General features: G+C 40.8%; 2 protein-coding genes across 3 annotated transcripts in view; one reads left to right on the forward strand and one right to left on the reverse strand.

The window, feature by feature from the left end:
- The window catches only part of cfap20dc (CFAP20 domain containing), a 38,891-nt gene extending 22,252 nt beyond the window's left edge, over positions 1-16,639 (forward strand). For both annotated transcript variants that reach the window (XM_079510568.1, XM_079510569.1), the window contains 5 exons: positions 5,916-6,281; positions 8,558-8,797; positions 9,796-9,857; positions 15,001-15,095; positions 16,357-16,639. In XM_079510568.1, coding sequence (XP_079366694.1) covers positions 5,916-6,281; positions 8,558-8,797; positions 9,796-9,857; positions 15,001-15,095; positions 16,357-16,472 — 879 coding nt within the window. In that variant the 3' untranslated portion in view covers positions 16,473-16,639. The remainder of the gene's footprint in view (positions 1-5,915; positions 6,282-8,557; positions 8,798-9,795; positions 9,858-15,000; positions 15,096-16,356) is intronic.
- cplane2 (ciliogenesis and planar polarity effector 2) overlaps positions 1-17,465 on the reverse strand; it is a 395,788-nt gene that overhangs the window by 241,963 nt on the left and 136,360 nt on the right. The window lies entirely within an intron of this gene.

A 17,465-nucleotide genomic window follows, 5' to 3' on the forward strand; every position in this document is an offset into this window, starting at 1 on the left:
GTACAATTATACACTTCTATATAAGAAAAAACAAGAAATCATCATAAAAGGCGGTAAAAAGGGGGACAAATATACAGTGAGGGGAAAAGGGGGTGACTTCTTTACGGGGGCCAGTTTTGAATTGCAGCCGTCCGTAAGTGACCTTTGAGAGCAGTTTTGAAAGAGTCAAGGGATTCACATGCCTTAATGACTGTTGTTAGGTCGTTCCACAATTTAGTGGCATAGGAGCGAAATTAATTTAGTCCCTTGTTTGTGCTGAATCTGGGTTGCACATGTTTTGTTGAACTCCCTCTGGTGTTGTGGGTGTGGACTTCGTTGACTTCTTGGTGGTGTAGCAAATCTTGTGGACCAGACCCATTGCAAGATGCTGTACTCTGTCGTCAACCCTAAGCCATTCCAGCCTGTCAAAATGGGCAGGGGTGAGGTGGGTTCTGGGAGTGAGGCCAAGTAGTAGCCTGACCAGTTTGTTTTGGGAAGTCTACCCTTGTTTTAACCCATTTAGGCCTGACATCGGAATTAAAAAAAAAAAATCAAAAAAATGTTTTCTAAATCATGACAGTTTTCTGGAATACCTATGTTTCTATATCAGTGGTGCTCAATATTTCATGTCAAGGACCCCAAAAATTATATGTAATAGGCCACCGACCCCCATCTGAAAATATGTTGTTCCAGGGACTCCCCCAGAAGAAAAGATATGAGTTAAAAACGAAAGAATATATATTCAAAGATTTGTGCCATATTTTCACGATTAAAAAAAATAGCAGATCTACAAGCTCCTAGCGCGGCACTCGGTGCCGTGCTAGGAACTATGCGAGCTATGCGTGCATAGTCGAAGAACGTTTACATGCACAACATTCTTTCAGAATTAATTAATTAATTCCACCAGTCATCAGAATAAAAATGCTCATGTAAACACCTTAATTGGAATAGAATATCCCATTCCGGTCTGGAGGGGGGGGGGGGGGTATATACAGTTTGAATCAGGATATATTTACCATGGAAACACTTTATTTATTTAATCAGTTAATAGCCGTTAGTATTTGTCGGTTATTCATTTCTTAACGGATATGGGTTGGCCATCTCTGTAGTCCAAAGTTATATTCCGAATTAATGCTTTGGTCATGTAAACAATTGAGGAATAGGAATATTTATGTAAACAGTTGGGTATGAATCTCTGTTAGGAATGAGTTCATTCATTCTGAATACATTTTGTGCATGTAACCGCAGCCATTGGACAAGGGCTCCTGTTAGGGTCTTCAAGGTGTTTTTGTTGACCAGTGAAGAAATCCCGTATACTAGGAATCTTGGTCTTTGGTTGACTTTTTTGATTACGTTGGTGGCCATTTTATCACCGGAAAGATTTACCTCCAGGATGGAACCTAGGTAGGTAATTTCATCTCTTCGTGTGATAATATTGCCACCCACTCTAACCAAGAAGCCATCTGCCTTGCTGAGATTACTATTTGATCCAAAGAGAATGGATTCAGATTTTCCCAGGTGTAAAGATAGTTTGTTATCAGCGAGCCACGTGCAGATTCTACCGAGTTCAGAGCTGAGGGCCTTTTCAACCTGCAGTTTGTTCCTGTCCAAGACTAGGGGTGGACTGGCCACAGGACGTACCAGGCATATGCCCGGTGGGCCGACCCTCTGGTGGTCCGGTCTGGACCAAATGTTAAATTAGTTGTCTGTTAGTTGTGTATCATTTATGTTGTACTGTAAATGTGGTGGTGTTGAGGCCTTGTATTTCAAGTATTTGTATGGGCCTTGACCCGAAAAGTCAGTATGACCCGAGTATCAGTGCGCTGGTTGTGCATGGTGGGCCAATCTGGACCAAATTCCGTGAAAATGTCCGGGCCGAATTTTTGTCTCCAGTCCTCCAGCCCTGTCCAAGACCAGCAGTGCCGAGTCATCTGCGAACAGGAACATGAAGTTGCAGTCACAGGCTGATGTCATGTCGTTTACATATATTAGGAACAGTAAAGGCCAGCTTACTTGGAGGTGGGGTGGGGGGGACAGTATTACGTTCACCTCCACCATCTGTTCTCTCCCCTCCAGGTAAGATTGCATCCAGCTCACTGATGTGCTATCAAAACCAATTGCTTTTAGCTTGTTAACCAGTATGGAGTGGTTCACGGGGTCAAAAGCCTTTTAGAGATCCAGCATGACCATGCCGCAGTATTTGCCAGCATCATGTTTGATGTGATCGCTCAAATAGATTAGGCATGTGTCAGTGGATTGGGATGTTCTGAAGCCAGATTGGAATTCGTACATTAGTTTTTTAGTGGCAAGATACTTTTCCACCTATAGGTTTCTGTAGAAGGTTTTAATGTTCTCTACAGTCTACACCAAAACGCCCAGAGTGGGAGGAGGGCAGTTTGTTAACCAGCGCTGTTGCTATGTTTGTAAAGAAGGTGTTTAAGTAGTTGGCCACATCAATGTTAGTGTTAGTAAACCTGGTTTTCAGTTTCTGACCATGTACTCTACATACACACCAGCACTTCAACCTGGTGTCCTTATTTTGGCCGTATGTCATTATAGGAAATATAATTTCTAAAATAGCAGATTTGTTGTGCCACGATGTGATGCATTGTGAGCTTATAATAGATCTGCTATTGTCACTATTTTTGTATGATACCATTATACGACAAAGTATAACATAGGACTTAAGACTTAAGTCCTATGTTATACTTTGTCGTACTTTTTGCGATTTCTTCAAAACACACATCAACCACTTAAGTCTTAAGTGGTTGTTTTGAAGAAATCGCAAATGGCAGAAAGACAGACAGACAGGCAGACAGACAGACAGGCAGGCAGGCAGGCAGGCAGGCAGACAGACAGACAGACAGACAGACAGACAGACAGACAGACAGACAGACAGACAGACAGACAGACAGACAGACAGACAGACTCTCACAGGGGCGAAAACATAATCATCGCCTTCGGCCTTTCTGTTTTATTGTCAAGTCAAGTCAAATGTATTTACTGTATAGCACATTTTAAAAACAGCAGTTGACCCACAGTGCTTTCCAAAAGACAAGAGCAACATATACTAGTGTAGACCTTAGTCGCAACATATACTAGTATAGACCTTAGTCTATTCACAAAGCAATAATAAAGTTATATAACGCAGTAAGAAAAACAATACAAAATAGAGAAACAAACAACAAAATACAATTACCTCAAACTGTTGTAAAAGCAAGAGTAAAAAGGTGGGTCTTCGCGATCACCTTTCCCTATATCTGGGTTACTGTGACTAGGGCTGTGTGTTAAAATGGCTTTCAGTTTGGGTATGGTTCTAAGCTGTTAAAAACTGCCCTTCACAACATTACAAACTTGTTTGTTAATATTAAGGGCTGTGTCGAAGAAGACACCCATTGGGGATAATAAAACCCTAAGCAGCACATCTCAACACACAAACATCAAGATCAAACAAAAAAAATGCAACTGAATAGAATCTATAATGACTGCAAAACTCATCAAAGACACAATTATTGGTATAGTATGTAAAAAGAAAAGGAAAGGAAGTAAAATTTAACTAATGCATATAATATACAAAGTAGTGAGAGGATGATCAAAAGAACTTGGGTGTTTGTAGGCAAGAGAATTGAATGGCGAGAGAAAGAGAGAGAAAGGATATGTGTCATGTTACTGGGGAAAAGTCAGACAGGTCAGACATCACATCAGACACATCCAAAATCAATATTTGAAATTGCTGAGAGATGCTGATTCGTTGACATTCACTGTTGATGTAATTATGCCACTTTCTTGAGCCTCTATAATGGACAACTAAGGGCAAATGGTGCGTGATCTGGATAGCTTCTAGCTATTAGACTGGCATTGGGCAATTGGGGCTGGCGTTCTAAGAGGGATGTTGTAAATTCAGTCAAAAGTGGGCCAGGGGATGGTTCACATTATAATAAATAATAATACATATAAAATATACTTGATTACGATTAGTGCTCACTGCTCAGCGATATGGACAAAATCAACTATCACAATATTACAAAAACTAATATATCAATATGGTATCGTGACAATAACATCTATTTTCTATTTAATTTATCAAAAAAGAAATTGCCGAAATACACGTTGTGACGCATTGTGAGCTTATACATTTGCCTATTTATCTTTGACCATTTTTGAAAGTATAATATAAGTTATTAGTTATTAAAACCAGGAAAAGACACTTTCCATATCACATTATTACAAAATCCAAAATCACAGATCATATCTATCTAGTCTCATAATGACATCGATATATTGCCAAGCCTTCCTCATACATACTTAGTTTATTTGTTCCCCGCCCCCCCCCCCCCCCCCCCCATACTAAACGTACTTGATAGCCTATACATATTTATACAGCTGTCTTTCTGTCTGAACACAATGTGCAAAAAGAACAAAAAACTAAACGTGAATCAATAATTGCTCTACATCAGGTACATTGATTGCTGAGGGAACAAATAATGTTCTATAAGACTTGTGACTTTGATTTTGCGCTGCAGGGTTCTACCCCTTGGTTAATTGCATATACTGTAGCTGAATTTTAAAGTTGATGAGATCTGAGTGAGGATCTGATTAGCCTTATTGAGAATGAGGTCAGTGTGATGCTATAAGCTACTGGCATCCAATCAATCTCAAAGATTCCTACTCGCCACCTTGATCGTGACATGCACTGAGCTTTGGTTTTGTCTAGGGTGCATAATGCAAAGCATGTGTCATACCGAAGGATGGAATACTGCAAGATTCTGTGTGTGCTGGTAGAAAAGTTGTAACAGTCCTATGAATTCAATTAATTTGAATTTTAATGAATTTTTATTAAAGTTAAAAATACATATCACAACTACAAACACATATGTACAAAAGAGATGGGAAAAGCCGAAAAGTAGTCGTATCACTTTGTTTTGGGAGGTCCGAAGCTTAATTAGTTTCTAGTGACATTGAGATGTTGGAGAATCAAGAAATGCAAGCATAATCAAAATGGCATAATTGAATGAGGCCTCCGGCTAGAGTCTTGAGAGCACTTTTGCTGACAAAAGAGGAATGTTCTTTGATTGACTTTCTTGATCACTTTCTTTTGATGCCATTCTTTAACCTGTCTCTTTATTACTACGGTATATTGCCAACTCTGACCTTTAAATCATTTGCATTGCTAAGGGTATGTTTGAACCCAAAAATAATGGATTCTGTTTTACCAAGGTGTAATGAATATGAATATGTTTTCAGAAAGCCAAAGTGCAGAGTTCAGAACTGAGGGGTTTCCTCGACTTGCATTTTGTTCTCGCCCGAGAACAGTGAGTGTATGCTGAGTCATCAGTGAACAAGAACAAATTGCAGTTACAAGCTGCTTTCATGTCAGTAGCACTGCTTTCGTGTACAGTATGGTCATAAAAGGGACAAAGATTGACAGATACATAGATCTCCAATCTCCATATATCCATATCCATATATCATACAGACGGGTACCACGGCTACTCTGACAAGGCTCCCGTCACTATGACTAAGAGGGTCGGATCGGTAGTACGACATAGTTTTCCGAACCTCTGAGTCTAGTACAGGGGTTCTCAACGTTTTTGGCCGGGGATAAATTGACTGCTACAATAACCTTAAACCATTTTGGGCGGGAACCCCTTTTGGTGTTTTAAGCAGTTATAATTTAGCTATTGAAAAATAGCAGATCTACAAGCTCATAGCGCGCCACCGAGTGGCGCGCTACGAGCTTGTAGGTCTGCTATTTTTGAAAAAAAGTGAAAATAAAATTAAAAAATAAATCTATTTTTTTTTTTTTTAATAATTTGGGGACCCCCTAAAATAATTTGGCGACCCCCCGAGGGGTCGCGACCCACGGGTTGAGAACCCCTGGTCTAGTATACTGGAATACGTACGTTATATGCACCCTTTATTTCTATCTATTTCAGGAGGAGATTTACACCAAGTTCTTCCATCAGAGGGCCAGTGTTGGCTCCAGTCCTGTCACTGTCAGATCTCCTGATACAGCTGGGCATCTCCAACCTGGGTGTCATGGCGATGGCATTGACCAAACTTTGCCTGAAGAACTTCACCCAACCAACGGCAACATCCTTGATCAGTCCAGCAGAAGAGCTGAGCCAACTGGGATGCTCCCAACCCGCTGTCTGTCGCCTAACAGTAGCACACAGATCCTAAGGGACTGCTCTGCTGGACCAGAGTTAGCAAGTACCGCCCTGCTGCACCAGAATAAGCGTACGTCACTTTGTAGGAGATTCCTACAAGAGGTTTCCCTGGAAGACGGCAGATTACACAAGGTACTGCTTGCAGTTGGTGTTCAGCTAATCGTTGTGCTTGTTCCACAGCCCTGTGGGTGGAGGAACATCATTTTCAACTTTCTATTTCTGTCATTTTCAATTTTGGTGAAGTGAACAGCCATCACTCCAAATTACCTTCACTGTGGGATGCCTAATGAGTTTGACTGAGCAATCCCATCTGTTGCCAGTTGTCAATGTAGTTTTCTGTCTTATTTTCTTCTTTTTTATTTATTTTTTACCCGATAGGTCACACTCAAGAAATTCAGAAAAACTATTAAATGGATTAAAGACACATTTCTCTGCCAGACTCCTCTCACATTTTCCATTACACAATATTTAACTATGACCAGAAACATTTTTAGACAGGTCAAGGCAAATGATCGGCCACTTGCAGCACATTTATGCTTACCGTGAATCAAGGAAAATTTGATCAAGCTTTGATAATTTAAAAAAATATAAAAATGTGGAAACTGGCTGAAAAAAGGAACCTGTGGTGAGTGGTGACAGATGGATGTGGCACTAAGTGCATGTCAGACTGCGGGTGGGCTGGCCTCTAATCTTCTAGGTTAAATCTGTGAAAGGTGCAGAACGGGTTTAGGAGAAGAGGGGACGTGTGTGTGTGTGTGTGTGTGTGTGTGGGGGGGGCTCGACATTGTTTTCAGCCTCTGATGGCATGACATGTCATGTCTAGCTGCCTCTCCCTGCCCAGCCATATTCAACTGGGCTGTGCTGCTGCTGTAAGTATCCAAAAAGGATTTGCAGGCGGATCTGTCACACTGTGCTAAGGAGGATTTCAGAGCTAGGTCTGTCTCTCCTTGAGGGGGCCCCCCTGCTCCTGTTGAGAGGATCCGAGATCAGAGGACAGTCAAGTGGAGAGATCACAGTAGCACAGGGGGGTCTGTCACTGTGCCACTGCATCCCACGCTCACCTCCATGCCTGCTGTGACATAGCCCAGCGTTCCCCAGTCAAAGGGGCTCCAGTCAGCCCACCGACCTGGCAGGCAGCGTACAGTGGCGGCTGTGACTGAAAGGCTGTCAGAGAAAGATGACATGATGTTTGTTTCCTTCCCCGGAGCTCTGTCTCATCGACCGACCATTGATTCTCAACACTGGGCTTTCCTGGACCTCTTGTCAGACAAAGCAAGTTGCCATAGGATTCTGGGAAATCAATAGCTGTACTATTAAGAGACATTTCCTCAGAGATTCTAGCCCATTACATGTGCCTATATTCAACCTTGTGTCAAGCTCTGAATAAATCCACAGCCCACTGCTCTTAGTACTTAAATCTACTTCTTTAGCTGCACAAAATGTAGTTTAAACTAGGGGTCTTCAACGTTTTTCAGCCCAAGGACCCCTTTATAGCTGAGAGAGAGATGAAGCAGGGGCCCCCACTAAATATAGTATAAAATTGTATTGCACGTTAAACCTTCATCGGTGTATGTTGCATTCATGTTAATGTGTATTTTCAAACAAGAGAAAACCAGCTCTTACGGAAAACTGTCTTTTTAAGGCACTTTATTGTTTCATTATTGGTATGGTATGCTGCAAAGCAGACAGCATACGCGTTTCGGCCTGCGGCCTTCGTCAGCGTTGTATGCTGTAGACCAGTGGTTCCCAAAGTGGGGTCCGGGGACCCCCAGGGGTACTTGAGGGAGTTCCAGGGGGTACCTAGCTAAATGATAATTTGGAACCAAATAGACCCTTATGGGTCTGTAACTCAGAGAGCGTACAAATGGGGGGTCCTTGACATGAACAAGTTTTGGAACCACTGCTGTAGACAACGGAAGTGTCACATGTATACTGTCCGTCGGTTATTATTACTTACACGTGTATTACTTCCCAGACCGTGCACCTGCTCAGAGAGATTGAGATGAATTGGAGTCATGTGTGCTTCCTTGATTTAGAAATGTGTATTTTCAGACATTTAACCACGTAAACCGTCAATACTATTACTTAGTAAACTTGACCTTTGGTTCTGTACTTGGTCTGCTCCTTTTACACCAACCTCTTTGCCGAAGATAGCTGATCTACAAGCGTTGTGACTCGCTTATAGATGGGCTATTTGTTTTGGCTAAATTAAGTTCTCCTCAGAATAGAGATATCAAGTGGTTAATGTAAAAACACCCACCCTATAGTAACTCTGAAGACCCCCTAGGAGTCCTGGACCCCCTGTTGAAGACCCCTGGTCTAAACTCATACGATGAATTCATCGTGCATCCACATTTGCTTGTCAGATGTCAAAACATATATATTGTTTGTGCTGTTCTTTTTAAAAGGAAGCTGGAGACACTAGTCGGGGTCCTTTCATGTCCGGCAGCTGCCAGCTAAACCCCCTTAGCAGTCTCCCAGTGCAGGGAGATGAAGACGAGGAGCTGAGGATGCTGGCCAGCCTGCAGCGAGAACAGCAGGAAGATGAAGGCGGAGCCTCTGGCCTCAGTGCGTCTCAGATCCGCCAGTGTAATGTCAGTATGAGTATGAGCAGTGATGATACATCTACCTGGACCCACATCTCCATGGTTAGTACACGTACACACTACTTACACAGTCTGTTGGAATACTAAGCCTTTATTGTTGCTCTTCCCGGGCCTCACACAATTACTATGTCTATCTATTATTTGCTTCCATTGTGGTGTGTCCTTTCTCTCTGCACACTCTGTCCGTTTGCGTGACCCCGGCTCAACCTCACTCCATATATTTTCTATTTCCATCATACAACGTGCTGCACTCGGTGCTAATGCACGGTTCTCTGGTGTATTCTCAGAACTAGTATGACACTGAAGAAGATAAAACTACATTAATTGAACTCTACCATTTTTAGAAAGTAAGACTCCAAATTATTTTATGTCGCTTAAAAATGATCCCCAGAGGCTTTTTTTCTTTTCTTTTTTGTAGAATACAAAGATAACGCAGTTTGCTTCTGGCTATGAAAGGACATTTAAGATCTACGGCCCATTAGCATAAGTGCATTGCGGTTATGGAGATCGAACAATGGCCACCGTGGCTTTCATAGCTCTCAGTATGGTCTCAAGTGTGTGCCATTACTGCTCCTTCTGCTACATGACGATTATCATAACTGTTCATAGGGGTAATCTGCTAACACAAAAGCATAAAACTTTACCCTCACAGGTCCATTTTTATGTTAAAATATCATCACAGATATTGCTGTGTATAAGTTTTCCATAAAGATAAAGTCCAAATGGGACGTAAATAGCCTGTGTAGAACCAACCTACTCTGCACTTCACAATTATAAACACGTGACAACAGCACCACCATCAGCTTATTGAGAAATAAAAGAGATCTCCATGTCATGTAGCAATGTTTCTGGAGCTGACAAACACTGACAAAACCCATGAGGATTTCCTAGGGATATGGGCACATTATAACTGTACATTGTGCTGAGATTTTGAAACTTAATATACCTTTTGTTGCTAAATCTTTGCTGCTATTGATCTATATTCTATTCCTGGCTTCTGTAATCACCCAATGTTCCCTCGCCAATTATTTCCAATACAGCCAGCTAATCAGGGTCAGCACTATCAGAAGGAAATGAATCCCTTGCTACACTCAAACCCAAGGTAAGCATTTGCCTCATCCACACACCTACATTTAACTACTGTAACCCCAGGCTTTTGGAAACTCATTCATACTGTAAATGTAAATGCATCACAATTAAACTAAACGTTGTACATGCATGGAAGACAAATAGCCTACAACATACTATACATAGTGATACCAACCAGACAATATTGTGCCGTGAATATACTCCCTCAAAAAGAGGGACCACAGTTTGATGGTGATGATGAATGGTGATTTTGACCAGGACTAGTAGCAATAATATTATTTTAGAAAATTGCAGTCCTCGTGGTTTCTCATATTTTCTGATAGAAACCAATATCATGCATGCTTTAACCCTTACTGGAGTTTTTATTTCATCTTCTATCTGTGAAAGCTGTCCTCAAACTCATTGTAAGATCGTTATCAGAGATGGGAGGAAATTTACAGCATTTAAAAAATATGTCAGCTGTCTGTACTGCATGGTCCTAGACACATCTCTGTCTCTTGAGCTATGAAAACAATTCTGCATACCGGTATATGCCAGCTAGGGTTTTGGCTTATTTTGTATTTTTTTGTGGCATTTTCAAGGTTTATTGTGCGAAAGAAAAGATTCAGCTGTTTATTTTACTGAACCTCGAAGCAGGGATAACTGAAGGAGAAGTGTTGGGGGCTCTTGGCTTATGAACACAACAAACTGTGTTATGCCCCTTATGAAGCTCCACTACAACCTAGTTTTAAATGTGTCTACTTAAATTGAATTGTGTTATTGTTTCATAAAAAGCCTGTGTTAGCTATACATTAAAAAGTACAGCTAGTCTGAATCAGTCATAGTTTGATGCAAGCCTAGTTATTATTAATGCCCAAAACATCCACAGGTTATTGATAATCATCGTGCGGTAGACCCAGCATCCTGGTCAGGGTCAACAGACCCCCCCCCCCCCCCAAGCAAGCACATCTCTGCATCTCATAGACAGCCATGTAGCGTATTTCAATGTAAGACAAAAACATTACATCACACTTCCACGATTATTTTTTTCCTTTCACATTTCAGCTCTGTACATAATTCTTTAAGACTTTAAGTATTCAACAATGGACTTTGGCTCCGCTATCTATATACATTCATATTCACAGATGGTGTTCCATCACCTAACCCAGCAAGCACGGTCAGGACCTGGACGAATTGGTGACGTCTCAATTGTGGCCAGATCAAGTCAAACCAAGACTAGTCAGGTCTGGCCCAGAATATCACCTGCTTTCAACCAACATACATTTTGTCCACTAAGTCGGACGTCCCTGGATGAATCAGAGAGAGTCCGATCGAGGCCAGATCAACTTATGTCATATCATAAGTAGTCAGATCTGGCCCAGAATAAGCTATATTATTTAAACTGGTGAAGACGTCCTGGAATTGACGTAAAGATCATCCCCATATGGGCTGTGATCTGGCCTAGTTCTGAACGTCACCAGAGTCACCAGAGGACGTCATCATAACGTCATCATGACGTCATTTGTCTTGCTGGGAATCCTGTATCAGCTCACAGCTGTACAAATTAAATTACGCTCAAAAAGCAACATATTTAAAGAGCAGCTGCACTCCATTTTGGAGCTGTGTTTGCTTTCTGTATTTTCTTCAGACCATGCGTTCCGAGAGACACACTTAAAGTGGCCTCTCTTGTGGTGCTCTTGAACGTCCTCGCGGCACTGCGAAGCTGCACAGTTGTTTGGAGTGCTAGAGCCTTCTTGATCACCAAAATGGTCCTCTAGTTGTGCTTCAGGGTGCCGTGCTATTCCAGCACACTAATGTCTCTTCCTATATTTATGTCAGCCTCTGGCTGGCATACATGTTTCAAATCTCCTAAGTGTGCTTCCAAAAAGAGAGTAACTCATTTATTTTCGAAAGAGGCTATTTGGAACACATCATAACAAGAAATGAGATGGTAAGAGTTGCCTAGCCTTGGCACCATTTTGACAGATATTTGTAGCGCTCAGCTCTGACATACAGTAATTCACCACTGTATACCCCTCACTGGGAGTCAAATGAGATCAAAATTGATGTTCTTCATCATCATAAGATAACCTAAAATGTGTTTAACATTTCAAGTGTCTCAACCTGAGTCACTTAGCAATCTGCTGTCCCTGGAGATACTGTTGTGGAGAATGTTGTCCTTGAAAAGAACCATTAGATTTATATGTTTGCCTGGGTAAGAATAGCCTATTTTCACATGAATATTAACTTGAAAAGTTCCAACAAATGTATTTGTACAGGGTTGTGCATGTTATATAGTTAGGCAGATTCAGTCATTGTTTTCATACATGTATTATTGCTGGTACTCATGAATTCAAAGTGGTGTAAGAAACTTTTAAAATGTGTTATGTTAATGTTAGGATGTCCCCCATTTCACATAGTTTCACACGATTTTTAACAACTGTAGTATCTTTACAGATATCTCCTCTTTCATGTTTCCATCTTGTGCAGCACGTTCAACTGAGATTAGGATTATACCACCACTTATTATTGTATTATTATTATTTTACAGTTCACTGTGTGCCTCAGACCCTCCAATCACTTCTGAACTATAATTCAGTCTTGGATTCTGCTGTGTGTGTGTGTGTGTGTGTGTGTGTGTGTGTGTGTGTGTGTGTGTGTGTGTGTGTGTGTGTGTGTGTGTGTGTGTGCGTGTGCGTGTGCGCACACACACACACTCTTGAACGTCACGCACGCGCGCTGCACATTAGAGAAAGACAGAGAAACAGAGATCACTTTTATCTTTCTGCCCAAGCTGCAATGGCAGAAATTGCAATGGCTTTGAAACCTAATAACCACCATAATATTTTCTCCCCCCCCCCCCTCATAGTTTAAGGTTAGTATACTGTTATACTGTTATCCAGTGGTTTTCAGACAGAGACAGAGACAGAACTTCCAAAATGAATCTTCGCTGGCTCTCTGAATCACTCTGCGAGAAGCATGATGTTTTGCCTTTGGTTTGAATTGCCTTTTGGCAACAATAACAACCCTGGTTGTTTACAAATGTTTACAAATTGCAGAATTCAAAGTAACATTAATCTGGAGATTGAGGGTTAATTGTTTCTACTTTTTAATTTTCATTGTGAAAATTGAGGCCACAGGATACAACTAATTAGTTATATCCATATGATACAAACTAATGTTACTGTACTGTAGGTCTACTGAAGACCACATTTCATATTAGCATATTTAGTGATGGGGAGAGAGAGAGAGACAGAGAGAGAGAGAGAGAGAGAGTAAAAGTTTATTCATTTAAGATTGACAAATCTGACCAATTTCAATAAGTTGTCTTGGTCCTGGGCGCATTACTCCATTTACCTCCAACTTCCCTTGATCATCTGATCGGTTCAAAACGTATAGCTTCCATTTCACTATAGACCAAGCCTTCAACAAAATGGACTATGGAGATGTCATCTATGGAAAAGCTGCTCCTTCTGTCCTCAAGCCCTTGGATGCAGTTTATCATTCTGCTTTGCGATTTATATCTGGTGAACCTTACAGAACTCATCACTGCATCCTATATGACAGAGTGGGTTGGCCCTCCTTGGCCGACAGGAGAAATAAACATTGGTATCTGTTTATTTTTAAAGCAATTGATGGAACTTTACCGTTGTATATTAAAGCTCTGCTGGATTGGAACCCTGTAACCTATAGGACACGCTCCAGTCACTGGATCACACTAAAGGTCCCAAATGTAAACACAGATGTGGGGAAAACAGCCTTTTGTTTTAGTGCCCCAACCACGTGGAATGACCTACAGCTTAAATTAAAGATCTGTTCTCCCATAACATACGGTCAATTTAAATCTTTGATTGCAGACTTACCCCCAAGTGTCTGCAACTGTTTTTAAACATAGCCTACGTGCTACACGTGTCACGCGATGAGGAAATGTTGCTGTTCTGTTCTGTTTATTGCTTTGAAATGTTGTATTATGTGTATCTCGACGACACTGCAAATGAGGGTGACCTCAATGTCTTTCGAGAATAAATAAAGGTTTGAATTGAATTGAATTGAATTGAATTGAGTATGGGCGTTTATGGACTTGTCGCATGTGTGCCATGGGACGTGTCGCATAAATGGCCAAAGATCCAAAAGTGAGAAATGGTTCTCTAAGGGCGAACTTTAGAAGGTTAACGGACCCCACCTTGAACCTGGGTCAGAAGTAGAGGAGGGAGGGAGGGTTACTGGAAACAGTCCTCAGACTTCTCACACTCTACAAGCTTACGTTGTGAGTTTGGCAAAGCTTGTTTTAAATGCCTGATTGGCATGGGGAGGAGTTGTGAGTTGAAGATAGGTGAGTGGTTGGCATGGGTGAGTTGTCATCAGCTTGACTGAAGATGGGTGTGAGTGGGATTACTATGCAATTACAATTGCATAGTAATCAGGGTATGGCACGTGGGCATCTGGGCGGAGTTGGAAAGTCTTTTGGTCTGTAGGAGATCAAAGAAGGTTGACTCGTCATATTATAGTTTGGCTCGTCATTACCATTAGCATGTTATATACACAGCTAAATGATTGGTTTTGTCCAGAGGAAGAATAAGTAAATTGAGGATAATTCGGCACAGAAGGAAATTTCACAGAATGTTTCTCGTTGCAGTGCTCCAGCCTCCAACACAACTCATTTTATTCAGATTCAGGATTGTTTCAAATGAAACCTGGTGTACTGGAGGAAGAGAGATGCACGGCGAGCCTGCGGTAGCTCTCAGGCAGGGAGTATAAACTCATTTAGAGGGAGACGAGCTCCTGTGGAGGAAAGATGCAGTATCATTTCACAGTGTTACGGAAGCCAGAACCTATACGCACTCTCACAGCCGTGGGCAAGGTTGTGCCCCCCTACCCTGGGCCAGAACGTGGACACTTGGAAATCACAGCTTGTGTCAGAGTCTAATAAATGATCCTCCAGCCAGGCCTGCGAGCCTGAAGCACAGAGAGAGTGTAGGAGACAGACTGGCTCAAGGGCAGAGATGGAGCGGGAGGGCTTTGCTTTTTATGCTTTTTTATTTTATTGTTCTTATGGAAGAGTTGGAGTTGATGCGGAGTTTCTTGTGTAAATGACATGTAGAGATGATTTCATATGATGGTCAATTTAATTGTGATGTGTTGCAAATGGCAGTTTTCTTCTGTGGTGTCGTCCCCAGGGAATGGATGGATGTGCTTAGCCCTCCTATTATCCCTCCAAGCCAGCAGAGGAGGTCAGACAACACATGGCACCATCACAAAGACCTTATCAGAGGTACCCTCAAATGTTGCTCGTATCACATTGTTCTAACCAAAACATTTACCAGTGTCAAAGGTTGCCGAAAGCTGAAATGGTACGTTTCCTATAAAGATTGAACAGAGCTTGGGGTGTACGCCTGTAAAACTGTATCCAATTAAGGATAAAACCTCCCATGAGATTGTAGCTTTCTCTCCACCACACAACTCCATAGGTGAACAAAGACAGGCTCATTACAGCTAGCTACACTGCTGTGGCACACTTACAAGGTTAATTGATGGAACCTTTTCAGTTTACAACATCATTTTAAAACCTCTTAGAAATTGTATCTTATAATTAGTTTGCATTATCATCTTTGGCGTTCTGATTAGATAAAATATTCCTCTTGGTGCATTCCATAACCTTTTTAGCAGTTAACTGCCTGACTGTCAATTTAACAGGTTCTGTAAATGAATGTGCTTTACGGTAGGGAGATTACCACAGGGGAAGCTTTTTACAGCTTTATTATAAGGCTGCCGGGTCTGGATGTGTTAAGCTTCTACGCCTTGATTGATTATAGGAAAAATGGGAAATGGTAGAAACTTTCAAATCCACATAGGTCTTTAAGGTCACCACACCTTCAGTGATTCATGACATTTCATTCTGCAAATAATAATCAGTAGCTTCATTGCCATGCTTCGAAGAACCCTAGCATCCCTATTCTGGGGGCAAATATTCTCCTAAAATAGCTGATCGACAAGCTCACAGTCACAACGCGTCTTGTCGTGAGCTTGTAGATTGGCTATTTGTATTTTCGATGTAGAGATTTGGTTTAGAGGTAAATAGCGGACCTAGTATAGAGCCCTGGGAGACCATGGTCAACTAAGTATTTAGGGTTTAAGTGGTTAAAAAAATAACTGATATGTTTAGATATTTAAAATGTCACACCTGTTTAACGCATCAAGACTTAGGGCAGATTCTACGAAATGTCTTCTAAGTCCTAACAGTTTTCTAAAAGAAATATCAGTGCTTTTCAAAACCTTTTCGTGTCAAGGACCCCCAAAATGATATGTATTTGGTCGCAGACCCCCATTCAAAATATGTTGTAAAGAAGCAAAGATTTTACAAAAAAAAAAAAAGATGGTGTGTCCGACTGTTGGTATATATGTCTAACTAAACACATGCACCAGCTAGGTTACGGGTTATCTACAAGCTCAAAAATGCTTTCCTAGTCTTAACAGGTTAAAGTAGTGCAATTTATTTTGGCTTGAGTTTGAAATATTTTCCTATTATGTTACAGAAGGGGATGTGTGGAATGAAGGAGATAATGAAGAGGAGTATTTGAATCTGCTCTATGATCCTTGCCTGAACTGCTACTTTGATCCACAGACTGGGAAGTACTATGAACTAGCCTGAATAATGAGGATCAAAGTGCAGAGATTACAAGCCATGACTTTGAAAGTTGGAATTTTTTTAAATGTTATAGCAAAAATGCTGCTTTTGCTACTATATGTTTTCAGCCTATTTCCCAATAGGCTATTCATTGAGTTGAGAACTGTATGACATATTGCTGAGTAAAATGTATGCCATTCATATCTGTAATTTCATGAAAGATGTAGCATCTAGATTGTGTAGACTGGGTGTACTGTAGATAGACTATAGTATGCTTCATGCAAACTGTTGATTCCTTATTTTTGTAAATATTGTAGTAATAGTAATATAACTACTCCAATCCCTGCTGGTTAATTTGCTTGACTTTGGTCTATGTTCTACAAGAAGCACTTTTTAAACTCAAACCTGTTTTAAATGCAGAGAAAACAAAGTGCATGTTTTTCACCAGAGCAAAGTTGGTACTCCTATTGAAAGAATCTTTGGGCATATATTGGTCGATGACAAATTCTCTTTCAAGTACCATATTGAGATCTTATCTTATCTTATCTTATCTTATCTTATCTTATCTTATCTTATCTTATCTTATCTTATCTTATCTTATCTTATAATAAAATTGCATGTATTTTATGTCTTTCATGTTGCAGTCTTAGTAGTAGAGAAAACGGTATCATGCAGTACAAGCTCATACTTTTGAAAGAGTGATTGCAGCAGAGATTGAAATAAGCACAAAAGGAATCAAGGCTGGATGTCCTCCAAATAGAGAAGCTAAGCACTACAATAGTATGCAAGAATTAAAGTGACACAAAACTGTGTTTGATTGACTATATGGTTGTGAGAGAAAGCATTTCAGAAAGCAGAGGATGGAAAGGTATACAGTAGTAGTTGTTTTTAAATGTGCTATATAAATAAAATTGACTTGACTTGACCAAAACGTCAATATAGGTAAAAATGGTTAACAAATAGTGAAAATATAAAATTAAACTAGAAAAAGTGCCCTTCTGGGCACAGGTCTCCACC

This window comes from Electrona antarctica (genome assembly GCF_951216825.1).
Source record: "Electrona antarctica genome assembly, chromosome: 9".
Lineage (NCBI taxonomy): Eukaryota > Metazoa > Chordata > Actinopteri > Myctophiformes > Myctophidae > Electrona > Electrona antarctica.